The sequence below is a fragment of the Dendrobates tinctorius genome, unplaced genomic scaffold (genome assembly GCF_039654945.1).
Source record: "Dendrobates tinctorius isolate UK_male_01 unplaced genomic scaffold, ASM3965494v1 ptg000003l, whole genome shotgun sequence".
NCBI lineage: Eukaryota > Metazoa > Chordata > Amphibia > Anura > Dendrobatidae > Dendrobates > Dendrobates tinctorius.
This window is the reverse complement of record NW_027361671.1, coordinates 69,903,593-69,917,251: the sequence shown is the minus strand read 5'-3', so window position 1 is coordinate 69,917,251 and position 13,659 is coordinate 69,903,593. Positions and strand designations below refer to the sequence as shown.

At 41.9% G+C, this 13,659-nt stretch overlaps 1 protein-coding gene across 1 annotated transcript in view; it reads right to left on the bottom strand.

Annotated features, from left to right (window-relative positions):
* The window catches only part of SNX24 (sorting nexin 24), a 219,554-nt gene that overhangs the window by 79,843 nt on the left and 126,052 nt on the right, over positions 1 to 13,659 (bottom strand). The window contains exon 2 of the mRNA XM_073556433.1: positions 13,090 to 13,173. Within this exon, the coding sequence (XP_073412534.1) occupies positions 13,090 to 13,173 (84 nt within the window). The remainder of the gene's footprint in view (positions 1 to 13,089; positions 13,174 to 13,659) is intronic.

Sequence of the window (13,659 nt, the reverse complement as noted above, 5' to 3'; positions counted from 1 at the left end):
TTTCCCATCCTTCCTGGACATTTTTGTCTTTAAGGATATCCAGCCATTGGATCCCTCCAATTCTCTTTCTGAATCCCTTAAAATCTGCCTTTCTGAAATCTAACCTTGATGTCTGAGTCTTCACAGGTCTTCCGCCTCTAGTTATCCAAAATTCTAAAATAGCATGGTCGCTACCTCCTAGGGTCCCAGCCACTTTTACCTCCTCAACCATTTCCTCCCTGTTTATAAGGATTAGATCCAAGGTAGCAGTTCCCCTTGTTTTCTCCCTTACCTTTTGGAAGATAAAGTTGTCAGCAAGAGAGGATAAGAATTTCCTTGACCTGTTAGTTTTGCCTGAGAGAGATTCCCAACAAATGTCTGGATAGTTGAAATCTCCCATGACAACTATGTCATATTTTTTGGAGAACTTGGCCATTTGATGCATAAAGAGTTCATCCATAGCTTCAGCTTGCACAGGCGGCCTGTAGTAAATGCCTACAATGGTGTCCTTTCCATTGTTCTGTCCTTGTATTCTTACCCAAACAGTTTCCACAGAACTCCCAGTCTCTGAAGCTTCAATCTCTGTGCAGATATACGCGTTTCTAACATACAATGCGACACCCCCTCCTCGTTTATCAAGTCTGTTTCTTGCAAATAAGTTGTATCCTTCTAGTCTTGTATTCCAATCATGTGTATTGTCCCACCAAGTTTCAGTGATTCCAATGACATCATATTTCTTTTCCTGTGTTAGTAGTTCCAATTCTCCTTGTTTGTTGCCCATGCTTTGTGCATTAGTATAGAAACATTTTAGTTTGTGATTGGTTTCTCTTTCTCCAATATTTTTATTAATTAGATTCTTTCGTCTTTGTTCTTCCTTTCCACTTCTAATAGCAGAGTTCTCAATAGCATTTGTCAGGTGTATGGCTTTTTCTGGTCTTTTGCTTCCCTTCCCATGTTGTTCTAGTTTAAAGCTCTCCTTACAAGTGTAGCAAGGCGACTTCCAAATACATGTTTTCCAGTCTTCGTAAGGTGCACCCCATCTCTAGCAAGTAGTCCATCGTATAAGTAGTTCACTCCGTGATCCAGAAATCCAAATCGTTGCTGACGGCACCATCGACGTAGCCAGTTATTCACCTGCAGAATCTTATTCCACCTCCTTGGTCCATGGCCATCCACTGGGAGGATGGAAGAGAAGACCACCTGCGCTCCCAGTTCTTTCACTTTCTTGCCTAAGTCTTCAAAGTCTCTGCAGATGGTTTCCAGGTCGTTTCTTGCGGTGTCATTTGTCCCCACATGTAGTAGCAGGAATGGGTAGTCATCTGTAGGTCTGAAGAGTCCTGATATCCTGTCAGACACATCTTTAATTTTTGCACCTGACATCCAGCCGCGATCAGCTGCGCTCCCCCCCGTGAGCGCCACTGATCCCATTAGATATACTATTCCGTCCTTGGGACTTAGGTCCCAGGTCACATGGACGGAATAGTACGTCCAATGTAGGAAAGGGGTTAAAAGAGCTAAAGTTGCAGATGACACATTTCTGCTGTATAAATATAAACTATATTTTCATCTTTTACATTTTAAAAATTGCAAAAAGGAAAATGGGCAGATGCAAAAGTCTGGGCACCCTGCAGCCAAGATATCATTTTAATCAGTATAACATAAAAGCGCCAACCTGACACTGTCTGTAGGTTACGGAGCACAATCCGCTGACAGGTTTGCTTAAATAACATTTTAAACTGAGGAAAGGGCAAATTGAAAATGCTTTGCCATCTTAATAATAATAATAATAATATTTATTTTTATATAGCGCTAACATATTCCGCAGCGCTTTACAGTTTGCACACATTATCATCACTGTCCCCGATGGGGCTCACAGTCTAAATTCCCTACCAGTATGTCTTTGGAATGTGGGAGGAAACCAGAGTACCCGGAGGAAACTCACACAAACACGGGGAAAACATACATATTGTCCTTGGTGGTGCTGTTTTGAACCCAGGACCCCAGCGCTGCAAGGCTGCAGTGCTATCCACTGAGCCACCGTGCCGTGCCATAGACTTCTCCTGCTTTATAGGCCTCCACCATTTTCAGAGTGCTAGGCAGCTGCTTAGAAGAACCCATGGCTACTGGTGTCTGGCACAAGATTAGAGGAGGCTGAGTTTTCATAATACACACACATACTGTATATATATATTACATTTATTTTCCTAAAATACAAAGGAAATGTGTCATCTTTAACATTAGCCATTTTATAGATAATGTAATCTTCAACTTGCTTAACTGTTCACAATAACAGTAATTTTGACCAGGGGTGCCCAAACTTTTACACGCTACTGTAAGCTAATTTAGGCTGGGTTAACGGGCATCCGTCAGTAGAACCAACCCTCCTGAGCCGTTTAGATGGGTACGCAGATCATAGGGAGCTGAATAACACGATAACTTTATATCTGCAATCCCATGTCTTATTCCAGAGAAATCTGCACACTAGTTGATATTGGCACTACTTTGGAATACATATGATTTTTTGATCACTTATTTAACATGAATGACGGTAAATAGAAGCAGCAATATAGGCAATATTTCAGTCAATCTATCAGGCCCTGTTTCCAGGGGCATCTGATTGACTGAGTGATACAGCAGACATGACGGCCATTGTTAGATCTCCTTGTTGGACACTCCACAATCACACTGCAGGGATTTCGATGGCTGACAAGGGGAGCAATCTCCCTTTGTCAAACGCCTCTCTTGCCGCTGGTACTACCGACAGCAGTATGTGAAGAGTTAAAGTGCTGGGATCTGATATTTGGCTCATCCCAGCACATGCAGCAAGGGCTCAGATGTTAACGGAGGTGTTGAAATCCAACAATGGAGCATATTGAAACATATCATATACTATTATAGCCCCTTACTAAATATTGGACCCATATTTGAGTTCAAAAATTACATAGAAACCGAAAAAGGAGATATGAACTCAAGTACACAAAATATAACAATCTTTATTACATGTAAAAATACATACGATACATAAACATTTAAAAGCTTGGAAACCCAATTAGAAATACCACCACCCACAAGTCCACTACAAAAGGATATACAAAAAGCCAGGGCACAGTGCTGCTCTTACATAACCGCCAAACAATATGGGAGTAGTGGGCACAAACATACCCCAAATGTATTAATCACTAAGATTCCCCATAAACAGGCACAGTGTCCAAATACAAGAGAATAACATACCTCCTGTGGGTGGTGATATAAGCCCCTACGTACGTTTCGGCATTCAGCCTTCTTCTGGGGGTTAACATCACACCTACCAGAGCGTGTCTTTATATACAAGGCAATCCAATCATAAATCCCCTCACAAATCACCTTCCTTTTACAATGAGTGCTATTGGTTATTCGCTTCTTAGAGGGTGGGTACATTTAAATCCTCACCATATCCAGGGAGGGGGGCGTATTACATGTAGACAGTGGGCGGAATAATTAACTAATCACACCAATTAATCTTAGTGATTAATACATTTGGGGTATGTTTGTGCCCACTACTCCCGTATTGTTTGGCGGTTATGTAAGAGCAGCACCGTGCCCTGGCTTTTTGTATATCCTTTTGTAGTGGACCTGTGAGTGGTGGTATTTCTAATTGGGTTTCCCAGCTTTTTAATGTTTATGTATCGTATGTATTTTTACATGTAATAAAGATTGTTATATTTTGTGTACTTGAGTTCATATCTCCTTTTTCGGTTTTCAAGAGCTCAGATGTGTATAACAGCTAGCCCCTAAAGTAGATGGCACAGGCAAAACTCTTGAGCTCAAGCCAAAATATCTCTCGTGTACCTATACGTTAGATTACGAATTAATTATGACTATAGACTGGATCAGACCATCCCCATCAGTAGGTCTTGTAGAGTGATTGCAGTGTAAAAACAAATTTGTCAGACGATTCATGATGCCCAATTTCCGGGCAGCATGAAATACAACCTGCCATATGATTCTCTGAAGCACTCTGCCGTTTCAGAGAAAACAAACTTTGAAGATATGACCATCCGGCTCTGCCCCTGGCCGGCTCTTCCCAGCGCTGCTCTCTCCCCATGCACATGCGAGTGAGAAACCTATCAATTCACCTGCAACAGTGCTGAGAAGAGTTGGTCGGGAGCTTCTTACCTTTCTTAAATATTGGTACCACGTGAGCCATCCTCCAATCCTGTGGCACCTCACCTGTTACAAGACAGTCTACGAATATGAGATACATCAGTCTGTCTATTATTGAGCTCCATTCCCTCAGTATCCGTGGACAAACGCCAGCTGGGCCGGGGATTTGTATATGTTTAATTTGCTCAGACGCAGGCGTACTTCTTCTTTTGTGAAACTAGTTAAATCAGGTTGTGAATTTTGATTTTTGCCTTGTTGAACGATCCATGTAACAGAAAGTTCATAGGTGAACACGGATGAGAAGTGCCTGTTTAATAACTCAGCCTTTTTTTAACCTCTGTAATTATCTTGCTATTGACATTTTTTAAGGGGCCGACACCATCTATTTTTATCTTTTTGGCATTGATGTATTTCTAAAAAATTTTAGGATTTATTTTAAGGTCGTTGACGATTTGTTTCTTTGTAGATACACACAGTCAAAATTGTTGGCACCCCTCGTTTAATGACAGAAACACCCTCAATGGTCACAGAAATAACTTGAATCTGACAAAAGTAATAATAAATCAAAAATCTATGAAACTGAAAAGCAATGTCTGACTTTCATTTGTTCAACCATACTTCCACAGAATTTTTAAAACAATAAAACTAAAAGGCCTGGACAGAAATGATGGTACCCTTAAGTTATTATTTTGTTGCACAACCTTTTGAGGCAATCACTGCAATCAAACGATTCCTGTAACTGTCAATGAGACTTCTGCACCTCTTGACAGGTATTTTGGCCCACTCCTCAAGAGCAAACTGCTCCAGTTGTCTCGTGTTTGAAAGTTGCCTTTTCCAGATGACATGTTTCAGCTCTTTCCAAAGATGCTCAATAGGATTTGGGTCAGGGCTCATAGAAGGCCACTTCAGAATAGTTCAATGTTTTCCACTTAGCAATTCTTGGGTGTTTTTAGCTGTGCGTTTTGGGTCATTATCCTGTTGCAAGACCCATGACCTGCGACTGAGACCAAGCTTTCTGTCACTGGGCAGCACATTTCTCTCTAGAATCCCTTGATAGTCTTGAGATTTCACTGTACCATGCACATATTCTAGGCACTCTGTGCCAGATGCAGCAAAGCAGCCCCAGAACATAGAGCCTCCTCCATGTTTCACAGAAGGGACAGTGTTCTTTTCTTGATAAGCTTCATTCTTCCGTCTGTGAACATAGAGCTGATGTGCCTTGCCAAAAAGTTCAATTTTTGTCTCATCTGTCCATAGGACATTCTCCCAGAAGCTTTGTGGCTTGTCAACATGTAATTTGGCAAATTCCAGTCTGGCTTTTTTATGATTTTTTTTCAACAGTGCCCTCCTTGGTCATCTCCCATGAAATCCACTTTTGCTCATACAACGACGAATGGTGCAATCTGACACTGATGTTCCTTGAGCTTGAAGTTCACCTTTAATCTGTTTAGAAGTTTTTCTGGGCTCTTTTGTTACCATTTGTACTATCCGTCTCTTTGATTTGTCATCAATTTTCCTCTTGCGGCCACATCCAGGGAGGTTGGCTACAGTCCCATGGAAATTAAATTTCTGAATAATATGTGTAACTGTAGTCACAGGAACATCAAGCTGCTTGGAGATGGTCTTATAACTTTTACCTTTAACATGATTTTCTATCTAATCTCCTGAGACAACTCTTTCCTTCGCTTCCTCTGGTCCATGTTGAGAGGGATACACATCATGTCACCAAACAGCACAGTGAGTATCTGTGGCCCTCTATACAGGCCCACTCACTGATTCCAAGATTGTAGACACCTGTGATGCTAATTAGTGGACACACCGCCATTTAACATGTCCCTTTTGTTACATTATTTTTCGTGCTGTGGAAGCATGGTTGAAAAGCAATATCTGACTTTCATTTGATCATTTTCATAGATTTTTGATTTATTATTACTTTTGTCAGATTCAAGTTATTTCTGTCACCACTGTGGGATTTTCTGTCATTAAACGAGGGGTACCAACAATTTTGACCGTGTGTATGTGCATTGATTATCTGAGGAAGATGTGATTTGGGAAGAAAGCGACCCAGCGGAGGCAGTTTGCTGCCCTGGGCAATATATTGCTAGGAAATTTGCCATTTTGTTGAACCCTGGCATTCGTTTTACTTTCACACAGATCACCTACCTAGGTGTTCCAGACCAAGCACACTGCAGCAAGGGATTGGTCTTTCCTAACAGCAGTGGTATCTTTTAGCAGGACAATGAGAGCTGCCACAGATTAAAAATTAAGGTGTAGACTTGGCCTCCAAAATCTCCAGATCTTAATGTGATCCAGCACCTGTGGGCTGTACTGGAAAAACAAGCCTGATCCATGGAGGTCACCACTTACAACACAGGACACCTTGAATGTTCTTGTGGACTCCACCACCCTGGTCAGAACTGTTTTTGAGGCATGAGGGGACCTACACAACATTAGGCAGGTGGTTTTAGCGTTGTAACTTTGTAATCTATCAAATCCTTGGCACCGGACTGTATTTTAGCTATAATATAAATAGAGGGAAAAGTGCACTGCCTCCAAAACAATCATTTAGAAATCTCCACTTCATGGCCGACCTCAACATAGCAGCTTCTTGCCTCTATGGAATTTACAGTCTGAGGTCTTTTTCATTACTAATCACTGTCAAGGCAATATCTCCTCATCCTTTCCCTTCACTTTATAAATGTGTCAAGCTTTCAGTCGGCCATCATCACAGCTGTTGGCGTCCATGACAGAGCAAATGGGTGAGTGATGAATTACACTGGATGAAGAACGACATTCAGGAAATAACACAGGTGTCCAGTATGGACGATCACCACATTTGTAAGTGTTAGATTTATAAGAGTTTCCATATTTATACATGTGATATTGTAACGCATTAATAGCAACTCTTACTTTTGTCTACTAAATTCTTACATTTTAACATCATCTATAAAACTACAATTTTGTGACGTCCTGAGTGTTATTCCTGTTTGTGGCAGCCTGTATCGTTGAAGTGGTAAAAGAGCAGCTGTCTGATTATGGTCTTCCTATTACAAATGATATCTATGAAATTCCCAAATACAGTTAGGTCCATATTATATTATATATATATATATATATATATATATATATATACACATATACATACACATATACAGTATATATATACACACATATATATATATATACACACATATATATATATATATATATATATATATATATATATATATATTATATATAGACAGACACAACATTTTTCTAATTTTGGTTCTAGACATTACCATAATGAATTTTAAACAAAACAATTCAGATGCAGTTGAAGTTCTAACTTCCAGCTTTCATTTGAGGGCATCCACATTAAAATTGGATGAAGGGTTTAGGAGTTTCAGCTCCTTAACATTTGCCACCCTGTTTTTAAAGGGACCAAAAGGAATTGGACAGATTAAATAATTGTAAATAAAATGTTCATTTCTAGTACTTGGTTGAAAACCCTTTGTTGGCAATGACTGCCTGAAGTCTTGAACTCATGGACATCACCAGATGCTGCATTTCCTCCCTTTTGATGCTCTGCCAGGCCTTCACTGTGGTGGTTTTCAGTTGCTGTTTGTTTGTGGGCCTTTCTGTCTGAAGTTTAGTCTTAAACAAGTGAAATGCATGCTCAATTGGGTTGAGATCAGGTGACTGACTTAGCCATTCAAGAATATTTCACTTCTTTGCTTTAATAAACTCCTGGGTTGCTTTGGCTTTATGTTTTGGGTCATAATAATAATAATAATAATAATTTTTATTTATATAGCGCCAACATATTCCGCAGCACTTTACAATTAAGCGGGGACATGTACAGACAATAAATTCAATACAAGTTAAGACAATTCAAACAATGACATTAGGAGTGAGGTCCCTGCTCGCAAGCTTACAATCTACAAGGAAATGGGGGGACACAGTAGGTGAGAAATGCTTGTTAATTCAGGTCTGGCAATTATAATAGGGATTTTCATATAAAGCTGCATGATCCGGTCATCAGCCCGTGTGTTTAAGTGCAATAGACAAGTATCAAGTGCAGTTATGTGCATGAAGGGTGTGGAGACAGATGAATAGTAGGGTGCAGATTCAGAATAATATTTGGAAGTAGGGAACAGGGCAAAGTTAGCTTGCTGAGTAGTTGATGTGATAGGCTTCTTTGAAGAGATGGGTTTTCAAAGCGCGCTTGAATAGGTCAGGGCTAGGTATCAGTCTGATCGTCTGGGGAAGTGCATTCCAGAGAGCTGGAGCAGCACGAGAGAAGTCTTGGAGACGGAGGTGCGAGGTTCGGATTACGGGGGATGTTAGTCTTAGGTCATTTGTAGAACGGAGGGCACGTGTAGGGCGATAGACAGAGATGAGAGAGGAGATATAAGGCGGTGCAGAACAGTGGAGAGCTTTATGGGTGAGAGAGATGAGTTTATACTGGACCCTGTAGCGAATAGGTAGCCAGTGTAATGACTGGCATAAGATGGAGGCATCGGTGAAGCGGCTGGACAGAAATATGACCCTGGCTGCCGCATTCAAGATGGATTGGAGAGGAGAAAGTTTGGTAAGAGGGAGACCGATCAGAAGAGAGTTGCAGTAGTCCAGACGAGAATGAATAAGAGCGACAGTAAGAGTCTTAGCAGTTTCAAAGGTGAGAAAAGGTCGGATTCTGGAGATGTTTTTAAGATGCAGGTGACAAGAGCGACTGAGTGATCGGATGTACGGAGTAAAGGAAAGTTCAGTGTCGAATATGACCCCAAGACAGCGGGCATGCTGCTTGGGAGTTATGGTTGAACCCTCCAGGGTTATTTCGATGTTAGGTAGAGTGAGGTTAGTAGAGGGGAGAAACACAAGAAGTTCAGTTTTAGAGAGATTTAGTTTCAGATAGAGGGAGGACATGATGCTAGAGACAGCAGACAATCCTTGGTATTTTGAATTAGGGTAGGGGTGATGTCAGGGGAAGAAGTGTATAATTGGGTGTCATCAGCATAGAGATGATACTGGAACCCAAATCTGCTGATTGTTTGTCCAATAGGGGCAGTGTATAAAGAGAAGAGGAGGGGGCCTAGGACTGAGCCCTGCGGGACCCCGATAGTAAGGGGACGAGAAGAGGAAGAGGAGCCGGAAAAAGATACAGTGAAGGAGCGGTCAGAGAGGTAGGAGGAGAACCAGGAGAGGGCTGTGTCCTTGAGGCCTATAGAGCGGAGCATAGTGAGGAGGAGCTGGTGATCCACAGTGTCAAATGCGGCAGAGAGATCCAGGAGAATCAGCAGGGAGCAATGACCTTTCGATTTAGCTGTTATTAAATCATTAGAGACTTTAGTGAGGGCAGTTTCAGTAGAGTGTAACGAGCGGAAACCAGATTGTAAGGGGTCAAGAAGAGAGTTATCTGAGAGATAGCGGATTAGACGGGAGTGGACCAGGCGTTCCAGGAGTTTAGAGATGAAGGGAAGGTTAGAGACAGGTCTGTAGTTAGCAGTGCAGTTCTGGTCCAGGGATGGCTTTTTAAGTAAAGGGGTTATGATGGCATGTTTAAATGAGGAGGGAAATATACCTGGAGAAAGAGAGAGGTTAAATATTTTAGTCAGGTGAGTGGTGACCACTGGTGAGAGAGACTGCAGGAGCTGTGAAGGAATAGGGTCACTGTTGCAGGTTGTAGGCCGAGCAGAAGCGAGGAGCTTGGAAACTTCTTCTTCTGAAACAGGCTCAAAGATGTCTAGTGAGCTTGAGGTGCGGCAGGGAAGGGGATCCAGGCACTGAGGAGATAGGGCTGAGATATCCTGATGGATGTGGTTGATTTTTTCTAGGAAATAAGTGGCCAGATCCTCACCGCTGAGGTTGGTGATGGGGGCCTGTACTTTAGGTTTCAGGAGGGAGTTTAAGGTTTCAAAAAGTCGTCTTGGGTTGTTGGATAGTGAGGTGATGAGGGTGGTGAAGTAGGATTGTTTGGCCAGATGAAGGGCAGAGTTATAGGTTTTGAGCATGAACTTATAGTGGATGAAGTCTTCTGCTAAGAGAGATTTTCTCCACTGCCGCTCTGCACACCTCGAGCATCGCTGAAGAGAGCGTGTTTGCGTTGTGTGCCAGGTTTTTCTGCGTATAGAAGGTGCTGCTTCATCTAGGGCATTCTTCAGTGTATTATTGAAGTGTGACAATGCTATGTCTGGACAGGAGAGGGTGGAGATGGGGGCTAAAGATGTGTGGAGATTGTCCCTAAGCTGTTGGGTATTAATGGTACGTGTATTCCGATAAGTGTGGTAAGTGGGGGTGTCCCGGGTGAGGAGACAATTCTTGACAGAGAAGGAAAGAAGGTTGTGGTCCGAGAGCGGGAGAGGTGAATTAGTAAAGTCGTGCAGCGAGCCGGGACGGGAGAAAACCAGGTCCAGAGTATTCCCGTCCTCATGTGTAGGAGAATTAGTAAACTGTGAGAGGCCGAATGAAGAAGTTAGAGAAAGAAGATGAGAGGCAGACTGGGAGAGCGGATCATTGATGGGGATGTTAAAGTCTCCCATGATGAGGGTGGGGATGTCACAGGACAGAAAGTGAGTAAGCCAGGTGGTGAAGTGGTCTAGAAACTGGCGGGAGGAGCCTGGAGGGCGATAAACGACCGCCACTCGTAAGGAGAAGGGCTTAAAGAGTCTGACGGCGTGGACTTCAAAGGAAGGAAATGTAAGTGATGGAACCGGGGGGATGACCTGGAAAGCACATTGTGATGAAAGCAGCAAACCAACACCTCCACCCTGTCTGTTCTCAGGTCTGGGGGTATGTGAAAATTTCAGCCCACCAAACGAGAGAGAGGCAGCAGCGGTGGTGTCTGAATGCTGGATCCAGGTTTCTGTAATAGCCAGAAGGTTAAGGGAATTAGAGAGAAAAAGATCGTGAATGTAAGTCAGTTTGTTACACACAGACCGTGCATTCCAGAGAGCACTTTGGAAAGTGAGAGGAGAAGGCATGCACTGAATGTTAATAAGATTAGCAGGGTTTCTATATGCAGCTGGAGGAGAGTAATGTATGCTGGTGGAGGGAGGCCCAGGGTTGGGGGAGATGTCACCTGCAACTATTAAAAGGAGAAAAAACAGAAAAAGCAGGTGGTGGGATGATTTGTATGAACGTTTTGAGTGCTGCATGGAGGTTTTGGATGGTTTGGTGTGGGTAAGAAATGTCAATAGAGCCTCAGAGTTAAACATGGGAGAGGGGAAAAGGGAGGGGTGGATATGCAGAGAGTGCACAGAATATGTAAAAGGGCAGGCGAGTTGTTAAAAAGCAGAAGTGAAGACAAATAAGCAGCAGGTTAATATGATCAATGCATACGTAGTACGACTGACCAAGAAGCAAGCGTGCATGAAAAACTTATGCACCTTACCTGTCTCCTGCCCTGTCCAACTGCATTGTCTAACTGCAAAACACTTTATCCTGTTGCACTTAATCTGTTGCACGCGTAAGCCCGCACGCGTGCTATCCCAGCCAGAGCTAAATATATATGAAATGAAATGTCTTTTGTCATTGTCATTGTCAATGTCATTGTCCATCTGTAGTATGAAACGACGACCAATCAGTTTGGCTGCATTTGGCTGGATCTGAACACACAGTATGGCTCTGAAGACCTCAGAATTCATTCGGCTGCTTCTGTCCTGTGTCACATCATCAATAAACACTAGTGACTCAGTGCCACTGGCAGCCATGCATGCCCAAGCCATCACACTGCCTCCGCCGTGTTTTACAGATGATGTGGTATGCTTTGGATCATGAGTTGTACCACGCATTCGCCATACTTTTCTCTTTCCATCATTCTGGTAGAGGTTGAGCTTGGTTTCATCTGTCCAAAGAATGTTCTTCCAGAACTGTGCTGGCTTTTTTAGATGTTTTTTAGCAAAGTCCAGTCTAGCCTTTTTATTCTTGATGCTTATGAGTGGCTTGCACCGTGCAGTGAACCCTCTGTATTTACTTTCATGCAGTCTTCTCTTTATGGTAGATTTGGATATTGATATGCCTACCTCCTGGAGAGTGTTGTTCATTTGGTTGGCTGTTGTGAAGGGGTTTCTCTTCACCATGGAGATTATTCTGCGATCATCCACCACTGTTGTCTTCCGTGGGCGCCCAGGTCTTTTTGCATTGATGAGTTCATCAGTGCTTTCTTTCTTTCTCAGGATGTACCAAACTGTAGATTTTGCCACTCCTAATGTTGTAGCAATTACTCGGATGGGTTTTTTCTGTTTTTGCAGCTTAAGGATGGCTTGTTTCACCTGCATGGAGAGCTCCTTTGACCGCCTGTTTCCTTCACAGCAAAACCTTCCAAATGCAAGTACCACACCTCAAATCAACTCCAGGCCTTTTATCTGCTTGAGAATGACATAACGAAGGGATTGCCCACACCTGTCCATGAAATAGCCTTGGAGTCAATTGTCCAATTACTTTTGGTCCCTTTAAAAACAGGGTGGCACATGTTAAGGAGCTAAAACTCCTAAACCCTTCATCCAATTTTAATGTGGATACCCTCAAATGAAAGCTGAAAGTCTGAACTTCAACTGCATTTGAATAGTTTTGTTTAAAATTCATTGTGGTAATGTCTAGAACCAAAATTAGAAAAATGTTGTCTCTGTCCAAATATATATGGACCTAACTGTATATTACCATTTTTAGAAGCATGTTATGGTCTTGTGCAGTCAGGTTCATTATGTCTTCTGCCATCCCGGCGAATATCAGAGCACTGATAGCATAAGGCCACGTTCACACAGTCAGTAATTTATATCAGTATTTGTAAGCCAAAATCAGGAGAGCAACAATTAGAAGAAAAGTATAATAGAGACACCATGTCCGCATTTGTCACCCACTCCTAGTTTTGGACTAGGATGTAAAATACTGAGCAAACACTTGTGGACGTGGCCATATAGGAATGATCGCCTACTGTGATGATGACGACACTATGACAAAGCAATGGCCGCTCTGCTTACAACTTACCTTTTTATGGAGTGCGTGGAATTCACTATATCTCTTCTCAACAAAATGTTTTCTTCCATTTACTAATACTTCTATTCTAAAAACCTGGAGACAAAGAAAAACAAATTTGTTACTATATATAAAAAGAAATAATAGAAAACAAAAAACTTACCAACATATAACAGAATGAAGTGTGAACAGGCACAAGCTGCTATGGCTGCATTATATATAAACCAAAGAATACAGCAGCACACTGTATACACTAAGATGCATGAACAGATTGAATATATAGATAAGGACGATTTGCGGATAATCTGCACTGCTACTATCCCATATACGTTAATAAATCCAATTCCAGACCGAAAGTTCATGCGTTTTTTCTTTATTTAGTTAGCGTGTTACAAAGTAGTACAGACATTCTTTATCAGGACAAGAAAAGCGGAGGAGTTTTTGTCTGCCTAGCTGTCATTTTTTATAGATACTATTTTGAGGTACTTATGATGTTTTGATTTCTTTTTATTGCATTTTTCATGCATGATGCAGTGACTAAAAAACAGCAATTCTGACATTTCATTTGTATTAATTATTTTC